At 43.3% G+C, this 17929-nt stretch overlaps 1 protein-coding gene across 5 annotated transcripts in view; it reads right to left on the reverse strand.

Annotated features, from left to right (window-relative positions):
* Positions 1-708: 708 nt before the first annotated feature.
* The window catches only part of ndst1b (N-deacetylase/N-sulfotransferase (heparan glucosaminyl) 1b), a 97901-nt gene continuing 80680 nt past the window's right edge, over positions 709-17929 (reverse strand). For 4 of the 5 annotated variants that reach the window (XM_029120870.2, XM_034293132.1, XM_034293131.1 and 1 more), the window contains 7 exons: positions 16564-16660; positions 11183-11306; positions 9683-9857; positions 5568-5738; positions 5250-5359; positions 4594-4696; positions 3750-3869 (listed from right to left, as the gene is read on the reverse strand). In XM_029120870.2, the coding sequence (XP_028976703.1) occupies positions 3750-3869; positions 4594-4696; positions 5250-5359; positions 5568-5738; positions 9683-9857; positions 11183-11306; positions 16564-16660 (900 nt within the window). Of the gene's footprint in view, positions 3870-4593; positions 4697-5249; positions 5360-5567; positions 5739-9682; positions 9858-11182; positions 11307-16563; positions 16661-17929 lie in introns of all 5 variants that reach the window. The other variant, XM_010866045.4, reaches the window with a different exon arrangement.

The raw sequence follows: 17929 nt of genomic DNA on the forward strand, positions 1-17929 counted from the left end.
TGTTTGAACTACTTACTGAAAGCCAACCACCAACGACAGACAGTCAGATTCCCACACATGCACTGTACCTGTACCTGCACCATGTGCCACAGCTGAGGGCTGGGGGGCTGTGGATCAAACCATTGTGGGGCAAAGGGCATATAGTGTGTATAAAGTGCTTTTGTTGCGTCTTATTAATATGTTAAAATTATGTTTAAATTATATAGTTATGTTTACAGTGATATATTGGGGGTGGGGGGGTGGGGGTGATATATTTCTGCTGTAACCACTGGGGTGGCCAACACAGTCTCCTGACCTTATTACCTTTTATGATTGTGCCATTCTGTTATAACCTACAGTTGAAAATGTTGAATCCCATAAGAAATAAATGTGTTTTGCCTGCTCACTCATGTTGCCTTTAAAAATGGTACATATATTACCAATTCTCCAAGGCTATGCAAACCTTTGAGCACAACTGTATGTAAGGACAATGGACTGAGGTATATCTATGGACAATGGGCTGAGATATCTGCTTGCAATGATGTAGACATCTCTTGGAGATTAAGGTTGGCTGTACTGTCTTGTGGCAGTGAGATGCTAATTTACAGTCTGATCACCAGAAGCAATTCAAAGCATTCATCGTGGCTCCCTCTGCTGCCCAGTAGCTGTTATCACATGGATCCAAGAGATCTTCAACAGCTATGTGGAAAATAAAAATGCACGACACAGTTAAAAGGACAGTGGTTTCTTTATTTGTAAATTAAAACTCACAAAAATATTAGCTACCAACAATAAAAAATATTAACAACAACTGGTTGATTGTACAGTCTGGATGACGATTATTTCCTTATAGTTAATTCATGATCACTACTCATTGAGGGCCAACATTATCATACAGAATCTTTGAATGTTGGCAGTGTGAAATTCACGGGGACCTTTGCTGAGTGGGGTATAGAACGAACCTTCACCATACGTGGGAACCCGCAGGGCCCATGTCCTGATGTCTACGTCTACAAGCCCAAACAACTCAAGGCCCCTATGAACCAGAACACGATTACCATATATTGCATTGTAAAACGGCTCAAGAGGAAAAAGAAATGTCAAGACAAAACAAATGTGAATATATTTGAGCTCCTTGAGCAAACTGAAACGAGAGCAGCATTTGTGCATGCGTGTGTGTCACTACACAACGTGCATGATTTAGTACCTTAAATACAATTCATCTAGAATGGACCCATTCAACTGCACTTATCCAAATAACACAAAATGCAACATGGACCCTCTCATTTGGGAGCACCACAAAACCCTATCCACAAGCAAGGACTGTTCTCTTCAAAAGGAAAGTTGTACCAAAACCTTCTTACACCTAGTGTTGAGAAATAAATATTGTGCTTCTAGGAGAGCATGGTTTTAGAGTGGATCGTTTAAAGGTACAACGGATCAAATACAATAAATAAACATTAACCTCCCAGATATGTTCATATTCTTTGTATCTCTATCCATAGCAACTCACAGAGATAAAACGATCTTTACATTCCTCTTAACTTGTCTAATAAAAAGCGCTTGCGTTCTGTACAGAAACCTCTAGTGGGGGCATGTACAGCCTTGAATTCACTGCTCAAAATCAATTTTCCCCTCTGTTAATTTTCCCCCAAAGGTATTTGAAGAAATCTTCAGAACGTTCCTGATTGGCCACTTTTAAATGAGCTAGGACCACAAGGTGCATTGATGAATGACATGTTACAATGAAATGGGACTGCATGAACTACCACTTCCCATGTTCATTCACACAACCAGCATGGATGGATGAGGACCACTTTCCATGACCATTCACACCACCAACATGGATGGATGAGGACCACTTCTTATGGCCAATCCCACCACCAACAGGGATGGATGAGGACCACTTCCCATGACCATTCACACCACGAACAGGATGGATGAGGACCACTTCTTATGGCCAATCCCACCACCAATAGGGATGGATGAGGACCACTTCCCATGACCATTCACACCACCAACAGGGATGGATGAGGGCCACTTCCTATGGCCAATCACACCACCAACAGGGATGGATGTGGAACACTTGATATGGCAATTCATACCACCAACAGGGATGGATGAGGACCACATCCTAAGGCCATTCACACCACCAACAGGGATGTATGAGGACCACTTCCCATGGCCATTTATATCACCCACAGGGGTGGATGAGAACCACTTGCTATGGCCATTAACACGAGCAAAAGGGATAGATGAGAACCACTTGATATGGCCATACATACCACCGAAAGGGATGGATGAAAACCACTTGCTACTGCCATTCACACCACCAACAGAAATGGATGAGGACCACTTTCTATAACCATTTATATCACCAACAGGTCCAGTAGGTTCACTAAACTATTTAACTTCACCCCTGTACAGCTAAATGTTTCCGAAGATGTGGAGATATGGGACTGTGAATGCCGCTGTCTGGGTGTGCTGGGTTTGAGTACATGTGGCAAAGCCATTCCAGGTGAAAGGGGAGAATGCTTGTAAACTAGGACATAAGTTCACATCCTCAGTGGAGCAGATCAACTGATATTGTTCTATTTTGCTCTTGTCCATTGTCTAATTTTCCAGGCACCACAGGAGGTACCAATACAGGAACAGAATTAACCGGTCAGGGTCAGTTGGGAAAAATGGGCCAACATGGTGCTCTCTGTGATCTATTCTTAACAGTGGAAGGATATGCTAGCTTGGTACAGGGAACCATTGGATGGTGGTGGTGGCGGTCTCCTCGGACTGATAAATTGCATCCTCCACCTTAAGGCCTTTACGCATGCAGCTACATTTCTCATGTCACATTTATCAACAGTTTCTAGTGTATTCAACTGACATTGGTGGGGTCAAGCTGTACTTGCAAATAGGTTTCAATATAGAATTATTAAGGCAGTTTTACAACCAAGGACAAGCGGTAACATTCCACTGGCCAATGCAAGGGCAGCATGTCTCGTTTGGAATTATATTTTTTCCATCCACTGTACTGTGGAGTCTTACAACTGAAGATCTAAGACACCACAAAGGTGATTTGACTTGATCAAAGGACAGGGATCAGTGTGGTCACTGGGAGCTTTACATAGGCTCCATTTACGCTTTGAGAGGAACACAGATTAAAAACATGGGACAGTTAAAAGGAACGTACAAGGCTCAAAAAATGCGTTGTGCGACCACAACAACTTGGAAACCAGTACAGACATCCAGCGGTATATGCGTGTTAATTAATAAAATATAAATTCAGAAATACTTTCAAATGAACATTCCCCTCTGGCACTTGAATATCCATTGTTGGCTAGTGTACTTTACATGACTGGCACAGATAAATGAAGTCTGGGCCAGAGAGCACACGTCAGTGACGGAATTGGAACATCGGTTCCAGTCGAGGGAATGATCCATCTTTTTGAACCTGCACCCCCTCTCTTATCAACCCGCGTTGCTGTGCGTATCTGCCCACTGCGGGCACACTGTCACTTCCTGGGAGAAAGAACTGGAAAAATCCTGAAATCAAGTTCACGTCTTCGCCAGTGCCTCATGTTCCCCTCCTGAATTCCTGCACCCCAAACGGAGGTCCCTGGTCCCGCTTCCTTAGCTCCCGGTCACCCCAACTGAGCGCTGGCTGACTGGTGCGGAGGCGTCGTGGGGGGGAGCACATCCCCTCTGTTGGGTGGGGTCAGGAAGGGCAGGTTGTGGCGGTGTCCCTGTCCTTTTGTAACCCAGCCATGCTGAGGCTACCTGGAGTGGAGCAGCTCCTCCCTGAGCCAGCTGGGCAGAGGCTGGCTCATTTTATAGAGCAGCTTGGACAGCTCTGTGTTGTGATCCCGGTAGTGCTCCCTCAGGAAGGATCGAGACTGCCAGAGAACAAGAGGGGAATGGGGAAGGCGGGGGGGTCAAATACAGGGTCATTGAGTTGTAAGAACATTCCAAGTAGACAGATGGATAATTTGTAGCTCACACCCTAGACACAACAGTTGGCCATTTGTTGTGGAAATATAGTACATATAACTATCAGTGTTATCGTGAGTGGCTAACAATTAAGCGCAGTCAACTTTGTGTGTAGAGAGAGGTTTTGATTTGCCCAGACTGCTGAGCAGCTACGGAGTAACTCCAGCTTTGCTTCGTGTCCCATGAGCCGTGCCATTCAGGCTGCCACAGAGTGAAAAATCACCTGCCATTATCCAGCTAATTACCTGAGAGGTTGTCTGTGCCAAAACATTCAAGGTAACTTCAAGGACCTGAGCTCGTCGCCCACCCTGCCCACCTCGCCACCCCATCCCTATGGCTGCTGATTAGAAACTCTGGCTGGATCTGGGGGCTCTCCAAACCCAGCCTGTCAGGAGCTGAACTAAGGCTGTCACAGACATGCGGAAATATGATAAAGCCACTGTGCAAAAAATATAATCTATTAAAATAAACTTTTTTAAACATATCTTGGGGAGGACCCTATTAAAAAAAAAAGCTGGCCTGTCAACATGAAAGAATGGAAATAAGTAATAAACATTATAACTTACTCAACTTAAGGAAAACACAGACTCCTTTTTCCTAGTTTTGTGAATATCATTGATAATAACTTACGTCGACGTCCATGTCGGGGTACCTGCGCCCTTTACTTTTGCCCAGGCATTTGGTCTTGCCTCCGTCTAACAGCTGGCACCAGAAACCTTTCTTAGGATCGAACCTGGGACAGAGGAACACAGACGGAAAATGGAGGAGGGACGGTCAAAATGAATGAAAAATTAAGTCTTGTCAACCTTATCAAGACGAACATCCTGAACAGATGGTTTGCGGCTCTTGGTGTTTAGAGAGGAGACGCGGGACAAAAACATATCCGTTGTCCGCGGGGGAATGCGGCTGACAGATGTTGCTGTTTAAGAGGCTGGCTGTGTGATTATGTGGTCAAACGTCAGAGGACGAGGGGAAAACACAACGAGCCGGAAGAAAAGGAATTGGTTGGCGCAATCATGTCAAGGCCTTGGAAAGGCCTCCTGAAGGGAGTGTTCTGAAAAACTGCATCCAAGCTGTGAATGAACCCATCGCCTCTCGCGCAGGGCTGGGAAGATGCGCTCCTCCACAATCCCGCTGGCATTGGTCAAGTCTGTGTTTTAATATGCAATATTGTTTCACACAAAAGCTTTCCTTTGCCAAGAGTTGTCGACAACAGATAAATGGAATGGTCGCGTCCTGTGAGGGCTTCAACACCGATTCGCTAAACACCTAATGAAGACACTCACGCTAAAATCTTGTGGTAGTTCAGTGTGTTTGTCAGCCCAAGGAACTTCTGGATCTTGTCCATCACTGCAGCAGGTTCCGTTCTGAGCATCTGACCGTCCAGAACCAGGATCTGGGAAATTACAGTTACACCACAACACAGTAAGTCCAAAAACATACTCAACATTATATTTACATGCCGATAAAATCAACATGCACACACACACACACACACAGTAATATTGTGTAGATGTTGACAGAATTGAAGATTTCAATGCTGGTTTCCATTCAATCACATGCTTTCACACAACCCAACCCCTGACCCGGCTGACCCAACCGACCTGGCTGGGGTGGTAGTGGCTGAGCCAGCGTTCCAGATGGGTGGCGTACCAGCCCGGCACCAGACAGCGGTTCTGGAGCACCCGCAGCTTGACAGGGGCGTCTCGGCCAGCCGTGATGACGTCGTGAAATGTGTACTTAAGGGCGACGGCGTCATCGTGGGCGCGCTGGTGCTGGGACAGAACAGACAGATGTGACGACACGCTCGGCCCACCTTGGTCGGATTCATGCAGAGCTCCCCCTCCTTCCAGAGGGCATTCCAACTCATTTTACACTCCTATAAACCTGGTAAATCACCCATTTCTATGGCAGGATATTAGCTGTTATAATTCCATGCTCAAGGGAAATCTGCCACGCAGCTGACCTGCAAACTGAGAAAAGCTACGCTCAAGCCAACCGCAGCATTTCACCCAGTTGATATCGCCATGACTGAGGGTGGTGTTGGAAAAGGAGGTCTCCGGGAGGGATGGAGGCTAGGGGTGCATGATGCTGACAAAATGTCATATTGCAATATTGATATTCATTTTGATATTCTAAAAACATATGTAAAAACTGCCATTTACACTTGCATTTTCCTTCATTGCACATCTATACATCCCACTGGTACATACATAATACTTAGTACTTGTAAATGTTCTGCCCTCTTCTATTTGCACTTCTGGTTAGATGCTACTGTAACTGCATTTCGTTGTACTGTTCAATGACAAAGTTGAATCTAATCAAATCTAAAGTATTTTTTAGGATATGCCCCCAAGTCTCTACAGTAGAGGAACGCATGTCAACTCTCAAATAGGGCCAAACACAGGTATTGGCTTTTTAGACACGGTACCAAATCAACTCTACAAGCAAAATTATTTTAAAAACATAAAACCAAATGATTACATGGACACAGAAAACTAGCTTCACAAAGCTTTGTAGGCTATCGTAAAGGGAATCTGAACGCTGTTCGCTAGAAGAGTCCCGTGTTTCAGCCTATGTAAAGGTGCCTATTGTATTTCTTGGCAGCGCATACATCATTTGAGAATCTTTAAATAGATTAAATCTCAAATCTAGTGCAAAGGCCTTTTAGAAGCATTGTCTCTATAGCTAATACTGGACACATTCATTCTTTACCGCGCAGTCTTCAAAACCATTTAATGGCAAGATGTTTATATTTATTTTGGATTCCACTTCTGTTTTGACGTGAATCAAAATAACAGTTACAGTCTATCACGTAACCTCTTGGATCACTGTTGTTTCCTTCTCTCCCTGAACCACATATCCTACTTTTCTGTCCTTTTGTTTCTTTCGCTCCTCTGATTGTTTTCACTGTCTCTCTTCACTCACACTAGTGACGTGCAGTTCGCGAACGATTCATATGTTTTGAAAAAATCTTTCGAGTGACTCGGGACTCACAAGTCCTTTTTTCTAGTGACTCGTTCAATTGTATCGTTCATTCGAACGTTTGACAGCAGATTTCTACAACATGATCACTTGTGTCATACCCGGTCCTCCAGCTCAGTTCTCCGATCAACTTCTTTGGGCTTTCGCAGAGAAAAATACATCAAGGCTGGAACACCATAAAGACATGTTTATAACTGACTGAACACATCCTATAATAATTAATATAGTTAGTTGATTACTGATGTCATAAAAACAAGCACAGAGCCGCTGCCTTGGCCTGAGTAAGAAGACTTGTGAACGACTTGGTCAGTTTTATCGTTTAATTGAACGGTTGTTTCGTTATTTTGAACGACTTGCAGTGCAGTTCTACCCATCCACGGAATACACTGTTAGTTTTACATTTACAAAAATTAATCAAGACAATAGCATAATAAAGTAGGGGTGGGAATTGGCAAGTACCTTGCGATACGATATATACAGAGAGGGAAATAATTATTTGATCTCGTGCTGATTTTGTACGTTTGCCCACTGACAAAGAAATGATCAGTCCATCATTTTTATGGTAGGTTTATTTGAACAGTGAGTGACAGAAGAAAAAAAAAAATCCAGAAAACTGCATGTCAAAAATTTTAATGAGTGAAATAAGTATTTCATCCCCTCTTAATCAGAAAGATTTCTCGCTCACAGGAAACAATTGGTTACATAATATGCTGTGAAGGACTGAAATCCTGCAGCGCCCGCAAGGTCCCCATGCTCAAGAAAGCACATGTACAGGCCCGTCTGAAGTTTGCCATTGAACATCTGAATGATTCAGAGGAGAACTGGGTGAAAGTACTGTGGTCAGATGAGACCAAAATCAAGATCTTTGGCATCAACTCAACTCGCCGTGTTAGGAGGAGGAGGAACCATCCCCACCGTCAAACATGGAGGTGGAAACATTATGCTTTGGGGGTGTTTTTCTGTTAAGGGGACAGGAAAAATGCACTGCATCAAATAGATGATGGACGGGGCCATGAACCGCCAAATCTTGGGTGAGAACCTCCTTCCCTCAGCCAGGGCATTGAAAATGGGTCATGGATGGGTATTCCAGCAAGACAAAAGAGCCAAAACACACAGCCAAGGCAACAAAGGAGTGGCTCAAGAAGAAGCACATTAAGTTCCTGGAGTGGCTTAGCCAGTCTCTAGACCTTAATCCCATAGAAAATCTGTAGAGGGAGCTGAAAGTTCGAATTGCCAAACGTCAGCCTCAAAACCTTAATGATTTGGAGAAGATCTGCAAAGAGGAGTGGGACAAAATCCCTCCTGAGATGTGTGCAAACCTGATGGCCAACTACAAGAGACGTCTGACATTTGTGATTGACAACAAAGGTTTTGCCACCAAGTATTAAGTCATGTTTTGCAGAGGGGTTGAATACTTATTTCATTCATTAAAATGCTAATTAATTAATAATATTTTTGACGTGCGTTTTTGGGCATTTTTTTGTTGTTATTCTGTCTCTCACTGTTCAAATAAACCTACCATTAAAATGATAGACTAATCATTTCTTTGTCAGTGGGCAAACGTTTCTAAATCAGCAGGGGATCAAATAATTTTTTTCCTCACTGTATCACGATACATATTGATTCAATATATCACAATTCATTACGATCACAACTGAATCTCAATACTTACTGAAGTGTTAAAGAAAACCTCAAATAATATTAGGCTATATAATTGAAAGGACAATCTTTAGCCAATCCCCAACTCCTAATGAACCCCTAACTTCTAAATTTAGACCCCCTTTAGAGCCCAACAGAACTCTAGAATGCTGCTGTTGATTACCGAAAATTCTTTAAATAAATTATTTCAAACATAACACAAAAACCAAAACCAAATTACAATTACAACTTAACTTTGTTAGAGCAAATACTCTTCTTTAATTTGACAACACATTAATATAACTTGGAATAATATAGTTTGCAACGCTTTCCATTACTAGACTGAGCAAACAACCATTTGAGCACCACAGCTGATGTGCTTGTCTATCAAGTTATCAGGACAGGGTTTCTTACTCACCTTGACATCATTATCGCTTTCAAAGAGCAAGGACGTTTCTAACCTTGTATCACCAAACAACACAGAAACAATCTCTAACGTAACGGTCAGTTTTATCGTTTAACTGAACGGTTGTTTCGTTCATTTGAATGGCTGCCAACGGAGTTCTACCTGTAATTGGCCAAATGAGGCTTCATTAGTGTTATTTTAGCAGCAGGATATTATGCTAGCAGCACTCAGATTTTCTTTATCACAATAAAAGCGATAATATAGTGAGAACAAAAATGTGGAACGGACATTAAACATAAAATGACTAGATTGACAGACTAGATTGTTAACTATATAGTCTTATATATTTCAATGATGGCTTTTATTTTGAAAAACAAAATCTGAGTTAGCGTTGCTAGCATTATATCCTGCTGCTAGAAGAACGATAATGAAGCCTGGGGGCTTCATCACTGACTCGAATGAACGAAATGACTCGAAAGATATTGACTGACAAGATCCGAGTCATTTCATTCTTACCGTATGGAGCATACCACGTGACCAATGTGCATACAGTCGAACAAAGCATGCACACACGTCACGTGGTATGCTCCATACGGTATAAACTGAAAATCACTTTCTGCAACATTTTCAATGTGATATTGCGATAACGGTCCTGAGTCAATATATCGTGCACCCCTAAAAGAGACTCACCTGGTACCACGAGTAGGCCCTGTCTGCAGGGTTGATGAGGATGGTGATGACTTTGGCCTTGGGCAGGAGGGCAGCTGCCCGACGCGCTGCCACCTCCGAGTCAAAGTAGTTGGCGCTCTTCTCAAAGTAGAAATCTGAGCTAGTGTTGGATGGGAGGGGGAAGTACTCCATGTACCTGTCAATCATGACACACACACACACACACACACACACACACACACACACACACACACACACACACACACACACACACACACACACAGAATGGTTGAAGGTCACTGGATAGGTCACAAGAGTCAAGACAGATTTAAATCACCAGAAGGGCTATGCAGTGGTTACAGAACTCCAGGTATAACAATGATGTCTGAGACATGTCTCCCCGGTTGATGTTTGCGTCTCCTCCCCTGTTTAAGCAACTCCGCCCACTCCTCTGCATCAGCCAAACAAATTGTAAGAAGGACCCTAATCCTAACCCAACCCCTAGAATAGACAGCATATATGCTAAATAAAGTCAGCTAATTTGATGAGAAAGATAACATGCTACTGACCTGTTGCCAATGGACCTAATTCGTTGCGTGCTATTCCAACAGGTTTAGTTTTTGAGCATTACAAAATCTTTTGTTGCCTCTGTACAAACTTTCTTTAAATGTGTTCCTGGCATAAAATTCAAAATGGGCAGTTTTTTTTCCAAAAACAATAACATTTCTCAGTTTCGACATTTCACATGTTACCTTTGTACTATTTTCAATTAAAAACAAGGATAAATGATTTCCACATCATTGCGTTCTCTTTTTATTAGCATTTTATGCAGTGTCCCAACTGTTATACAACGGGGTTGTATAACAGTTGGCTAACTGCTGTTCCCTGATAACTAACAAGAAGAGAAGCTTAGCATAGGTTAGTGTAATATTTTTAGTTATCTTAATTCCTGCTTAGTTATCTTAGTTATCTTAATTCCTTGGTGAAGCACTAGTGTTGCAGCATTAGAGTGCTCAAACTCAGTAAATACACCACAAAAACCATTGCAGTATGTAAAGTACAAAGACTAGTTTCCTGTTTCACCAATAACTATGCAATTTCATAGAAAAAACATAATTGCACCGGCATAAACCCTTTACTAGTTGTTTGGGAGTTGGAGGGTGACAGACTTGGCAAACATGAGAGGTTTTCCACAACTGAATCCACCACACACATTCTTGTCTGGACCATAAATCCACTGCTTTGCTTTCTGTTAATCAATGACTGAGGTCTGTGGAGGAGGAACCGAAGTGCAAAGCCTTTTCCTTTCGACAGATGTAATGTTCCTAAAGCCAATGCCCTAAACAGTAATGTCTCAAAACTATGCAACAACTGGTTAAACGTACTACGCGTGGTTAAAAGCAGAAATGTATCTCTCCATTCCAACATGCTTCCCTTGAAATACAAGCCGGAATGTATCAGGCAAAAGAGCCGGACTGGTGGCAATGAAAATTATACAGTGAAGCTTGGGGGAAAACATACCAGTCAATGCCTCTGTGATAGTTGTGGCCATTGAAGAACTGGATCTCTTCAAAGGTCTCCTTGCTGGGGTAGTTACTGGTCAGATCAGGATGCATTCCCAGGAACAAATAGAGGGCTGTGGTACCTGCACAGGGGAACCATGAGTTTTCATATCAGTCATAGAAAGAAGAGTGTTGTAAGTTCAGCCTAAGGGATAGTTGAGCCACCCCTCATTTCTAGGAAACCACACACAATTCCTGAATCAAAAGGAACCAAATATCTGGAAAGGAAGTCTTTTATGGAAAGAAACAACATGGATAGTGCTGGCTATACTTGCCAGCTATGTTGAATGAATGTTGTGTTGGAGGGTTATTGACCCTTGAATGTAAACCAAAGCAGTGCCTCTTAATATTGTGTCTAAAATTGGTTACACGTTTGCCTTGGGGTTATGGTGGAGCCAAAGGCAAGTGCCCCCCCCCCCCCCCCCCCCCAATGTTTTATTCCTGGAATATGAGGTTACATCAGCACCTGACCTATGTTCAGAGTGTTACAGAAAGTACAAAACACTTAAAAACAGAAAAGTGATTTGTTATTATGTTAAATGGTAAAGAGAATACAGATAAACATAATGTGGTTTTCGTCCGGGCCGTGGAACACAGGACCAGCTCTATACCCTCTACGGGGTGTTGGAGGGTTCATGGGAGTTTGCCCAACCAATCCACATGTGTTTTGTGGATTTGGAGAAGGCATTCGACTGTGCCCCTTGCGGCATCTTGTGGGGGGTGTTGGGGAATATGGGGTCCTGGGTCCTTTGCTAAGGGCTGTCAGGTCCCTGTACAATCGAAGCAGGAGCTTGGTCCGCATTGCCGGCAGTAAGTCAGACTTGTTCCCAGTGCATGTTGGACTCCGGCAGGGCTGCCCTTTGTCACCGGTTCTGTTCGTAATTTTTATGGACAGAATTTCTAGGCGCAGCCAGGGGCCGGAGGGTGTCAGGTTTGGGGACCACACAATTTCGTCTCTGCTCTTTGCAGATGATGTTGTCGTGTTGGCCCCTTCTAACCAGGACCTTCAGCATGCGCTGGGACGGTTTGCAGCCGAGTGTGAAGCGGTGGGGATGAAAATCAGTACCTCCAAATCCGAGGCCATGGTCCTCAGTCGGAAAAGGGTGGCTTGCCCACTTCAGGTTGGTGGAGAGTGCCAGCCTCAAGTGGAGGAGTTTAAGTATCTAGGGGTCTTGTTCACGAGTGAGGGAAGGATGGAACGGGAGATTGACAGACGGATCGGTGCAGCTTCTGCAGTAATGCAGTCGATGTATCGGTCTGTCGTGGTAAAGAAAGAGCTGAGCCGCAAGGCGAAGCTCTCGATTTAACAGTCAATCTACGTTCCTACTCTCACCTATGGTCATGAGCTTTGGGTCATGACCGAAAGGACAAGATCCCGGATACAGGCGGCCGAAATGAGCTTTCTCCGCAGGGTGGCCGGGCGATCCCTTAGAGATAGGGTGAGAAGCTCGGTCACCCGGGAGGAGCTCAGAGTAGAGCCGCTGCTCCTCCACATCGAGAGGGGTCAGCTGAGGTGGCTTGGGCATCTTTTTCGGATGCCTCCGGAACGCCTTCCTGGGAAGGTGTTCCGGTCCCGTCCCACCGGGAGGAGACCCCGGGGAAGACCTAGGACACGCTGGAGGGACTATGTCTCCCGGCTGGCCTGGGAACGCCTTGGTGTCCCCCCGGAAGAGCTAGAGGAAGTGTCTGGGGAGAGGGAAGTCTGGGCATCCCTGCTTAGACTGCTGCCCCCGCGACCCGGCCCCGGATAAGCGGAAGAAGATGGATGGATGGATAAACATAATGTCAAAAAGGAAGTTATAATATTTGATCAAGTACCTCAAAACACCCTGTCCCTAACCTCAACTAACATTGTACTAGGGGAATTTGTGCCAAGAGACAACTTGTTTTGGGCATGCTATGTATTCAAAACTGTACTGTTTACATTCACTGATTATTTCCTGACACTAACATTGTCCTGAAAAGTGTTCATATCTTTGCTAAAGTACCATATTTCACTTGACAGAGTGATACTTCATTCAAAATCTCAACATACCCCAACATCAGCTGCTGTAAGGTACTACAAATGATAAATAGGTAAATTGAGAAAGCAGTGCATTTTTAAGGCGTTCAGACATGGGTGCAGTGCTATTTTCTTGTAGGCGGGGGAGCACTAAAATAAATAAATAAATAAATCTATAATGACATAATTTCCCTGTTAAAGTCTGTATGCAGCAGCCTTTTGTCTCAAGATTATAGGCCATCAGCATTGTGAAGAATTCGTCACGCTTTACCAGTGAAACATTCAAACTGCATAATGCATATCATTTGTGTATGCACGTACACTAATTAATCCTTAGACCTATGTGACTAACGTGCATGTTAGATTCAGCTTTGATCTATCTTTAGGCTACTAAACGAGCACCTTTGTTAGAAATAATTATGCTCCATTTTGAATAGGCATTACATTTGCAGGAAACTATAGGACTATTAGGCTTAAAACACAGGGCTTGATGAGTTTTATTTTAAGATTGCTTTTATAAGTATATATGAAAACGTTTTCCTTCTTATAATAAACCAGGGTACCTTGCTACATATTGTTGTACCCAGACATTTATACCCAGTGTAGTGTTGAGCCAAACTTGCAAAAGGTCTGGCACAACATTCCATCAGACTTGGTCTTCCCTAGCGAATAAAACAGTTTTGAAAAATTCCCAGCACTGCCGTCAGAGGCTTAGTCTAGAGCAGGGCTGTTCAACCTTTACCCTACACTGTCTGGAGCCTGCTGCTTTTCTGTTCAAATTCATCTTTAATTGCACCCACCTGTTCTAGGTCTCAATAAGTCCCTGATTAGAGCAAAAATCTGATATCAACTTTGGATGGGACAATTATATGAAATGTTCTCAAGAACAATTCTTGCGGGGGGGACCAAAGTAGTGCTGTAATACTGTTTTAGTTTGCATCATCGGTTTGCTCACTACTGTAGCTCTGCAAATTCAGCTATTGTGTGTGTGAACCCTACCAACACTTACTTGCAATCTTTTGAAACTTAAAGATGCGCTATTAAGTGTGGATAGTCAGCACAGGTGCTTTCATTGCATCATATTAATATTATTGAAATTACAGTCATGCTTACAGTGATATATTGGGGGGGACAAATCAAAGGTTTCACCTGGATGGGGGATGGTGACCCCCCATCCCCCTGGGAAATCCGCATTATGAGGATAACAATGAAAAAGGGAGTGGAACTAGCTTTGAGGTCCAGAGTTGAGTTTGATGGGTCTAGAGACTTACAAAGTTTGAAACTGTGGTAGCGCCAGACTATTGCTGCACTGACTAGGAACACACAAGGCAGTTCTTCAAAAACAGCATTCCTTTTAGTGCAACACTTCGTAGTATCTTCACAGGCTAGCATCATAAGACAATAAATACTACCAATGAGGTCGCTACAGCATCACACGGTCACTGCCAAAAGGTCAACTTTGAATGACTTGCAATAGCCTGGGGATGAGGTGACTCAGGACAACATTTATATTTAAGTGATTTCACTGATGCTCTTATCCAGAGCGACATACTATGTGGTGAGTGAATACATTTTAATACTTTTTCGTACTGGCCTCTCGTGGGAAAAAACCCCACAATCCTGCTGTGGTCTGGTAAGCCAATTTCTTTTATAGGAACTCGCTCCCCAGCAAAACGCACACGTCCGTGGATACGAGCTGCTACACCTTTTAACCAACAATGTTTAAATATGTTGAAAAGGAGCACTACCTCACACGCCCACCACAACAACGTGACTAAACAGAATAAAATGAAAAACACTCCACAGCTATAATTCTGAGAGCCACAGCTAATATATTTTAGAAATGAAAACGTTCATAGACTTTCTGATTAATTACCACAGCTATTTACAACCAATGTGAAATCTGCAGCCTAGCCAAAACGCTGAGAGTCCAAAACACTGGGAGATATGAAGTGACACAGCGAGGCTGTGGCGAGTGCTGGTGCAGTTAGGTGATTATCCTGGTTAAAATGTGTAAATTTACACTCAGAACCGACCCCGTAATCCGTTTTTATTGAAAGGATTAACAGGGCATTTTTACAGCGCTCTCAGAAGGAGGGCTATCACTCCCTTAAGACATCTTTAAAAAGTTTAATTAGGCTATGCAGTAAACCTGGAATTCCCATTTACAGGGGACCAGTCAAGGTTACAATAAAACCCAGTGACTGCCTGCCGGCGGTGATCCAGTAAATGAAATAAAGTGTGCAACACTCCTTAAATGGCTGCTCAACTGCCGGTTACCCATCCCTTCACTCCGGGCTGTCAGTAAACAGAGGGTTCAAGGCTGCTCCGTGCCAGGCAGAGAAGTGCTTCTCCTCCCGGTGCTGTGGATCTAGGGCAGTGTCTCACCCCGGTGCGGTGCTGAGGAACGGGAACGTACATCGTGCACTCCACCTGTAACCCGCTGCTAACGGCACCTGAGACGAGCTGCGGCCCCGTCTCAGTCTCATCTCAGTCTTATTAGCGTGGCCGGCGCCGTTGGTGGTCAGCATTCATCTTCTACTACTTTGGGGAGTTGGTAAACAAACTGAATGGTCGCCTACTGCCGCTTGGAGTGTGCTGTTTGAAGAGGTGTCACACCCAAGGATGGAGATTTACTGCGGATATGGAACGCTCGTGTGTAATTGATTGGCTGATCCTCTTATGATGACCCAGGCTGATTCATATGATCCATCCTTAATCCATAATTCAGAGCTGAAACTGGCTTTAGGCCACTATAGACCTCTTTTAGGGTCTGGTGAAACATAGTACAACTTCTTAATTGACTTATGTGCAAAATAATGGTCTTTTACACATAATTAATATAAAAGAATCATATAAGCATGCAAAATGTAATCAAGACTGTTTTAATCATGTATTGTAGTATCATGGATGTACAATGAAAGCTATTCCAATCATGTGCTATTTAGGTCACCAAACATGTTATGTGTTGTAATGTGTGAAGTTAGTTACCAAGAAACAATTCTGAAGATTACATGGTGCCGGGCCCCATGAAAGACGCAGGATACAGCATGCATTTCATGTGTGTGTGTGGCCCTTATTGTGGTAAAGAATAGATAGCACTTGAATGACTAGTGTGATGTAACCTGTTGTATACGTGGTTTGGACTAAGAGCAGTCTGAGATGATTCTTATTTTAAAAACATTGTTTGCATTTCTCGGTAACCAAATAGAGGAACTTTAGAACATCTGTCAATCTCTGCAGTTAAAACAGTCATTGGAGAAGGTGTGTGTGCAATGCTGGACTTAGCTGATAATTATGTTTATTTTTGTACAATCTAATGTATATTTACTGCTCACCTGTCTTCTGTGGACCAATGATAAGTAGCTTTGGGAATCTGTCACATGTCTTCTCTTTTGACCAAATATCTTTGTGCCTTTTGTCCTCACAGGGGTCCTGTAGGGACAGAGTAGGAAGATTCACCTCAACTTAGAATTTCAGTTCAGTAAATGGGTAGGGACTGAATGCCTCAGGATACGTTTCCATGAGTATGACAAGCCCCATTATCTCACGCACGTATGCGCACACACATGCACAGTCTCTCCGGTATTATATCTAGCCACAGTCTGTTTGTAATTAAAGTCCTACCACTGACTTGGCTAGGGTGCTTTTCACTGTGTTAAAGGAAGCCAAAGGAGCGGTGTGACCTCAGGGTGTACAAACATACGGCACAGCGGTTTACAGGCAATTCTATCCACCCTGTGGGACAGACGACATTGAGGGGAGGAAGGGAATGAACCCAACCGGTCTAGTCCAACAGAGGATTGGTGTATCACCATCTAGATTTCAAGGTTTGGTCACTGATTCACCCCTTGTATTCAAACATTTGTTTAGGGATTCACTGCTTCAATTAATTCATTTGTTTACTGATTCACCCCTTGTATTCAAACATTTGTTTAGGGATTCACTGCTTCAATTAAATCATTTGTTTACTGATTCACCCCTTGTATTCAAACATTTGTTTAGGGATTCACTGCTTCAATTAAATCATTTGTTTACTGATTCACCCCTTGTATTCAAACATTTGTTTACTGTGTTCCCTGCTTCAATTCACACGTGTTTACTAATTGGCCATTTCAAACATCTGGATACACATGCAACATCTCAGTTCAAACATAAGGTTACTGATACACCTCATATATAGTGCTTGTACAAGAAGGGACTAGGGGGGATAACTAATGATCAGATAAGCATCCATTTTATTGGCCTTCCTGAGTGTAGAGTAGCCTTCGCTGCATCTATCCTGAAGGTAGTTAAAAACAGCCCTTGAATGTGCCCCTTCCTTTGACAGTGTCAATCAGGGATGTGTCAAGCTGATGCCAACCGCCTTAAATCTATCTGCCTCTTTTTCTTCCTTCTCCACCACCATCTGCCTGACAGGTAATGAGGCTATTAGGCTATCACATTAATCCCTAGACATGTAACAGCGTGAGGAAGGAATCTCCAAAGCCAGACAGGCACAAGTTTATTTCAAACTTCAAAGGAAACTGTCCGGCACACATTAACTTGTACGCTCCGCAAGAACCTGATGTTGCCACAGAGTGTTAGGAACTGCCAAGATACTTCCAGAACACTTATATCCGTTTCATGTCGGGTTAAATGGTGTCAAGGTGCGGCACAGTGCAAGCAAAAACCCAGCCAAATCACAGAGAGTCTTTATTATGT

This window comes from Esox lucius, chromosome 7 (assembly GCF_011004845.1).
Source record: "Esox lucius isolate fEsoLuc1 chromosome 7, fEsoLuc1.pri, whole genome shotgun sequence".
In the NCBI taxonomy this organism is placed as follows: Eukaryota; Metazoa; Chordata; class Actinopteri; order Esociformes; family Esocidae; genus Esox; species Esox lucius.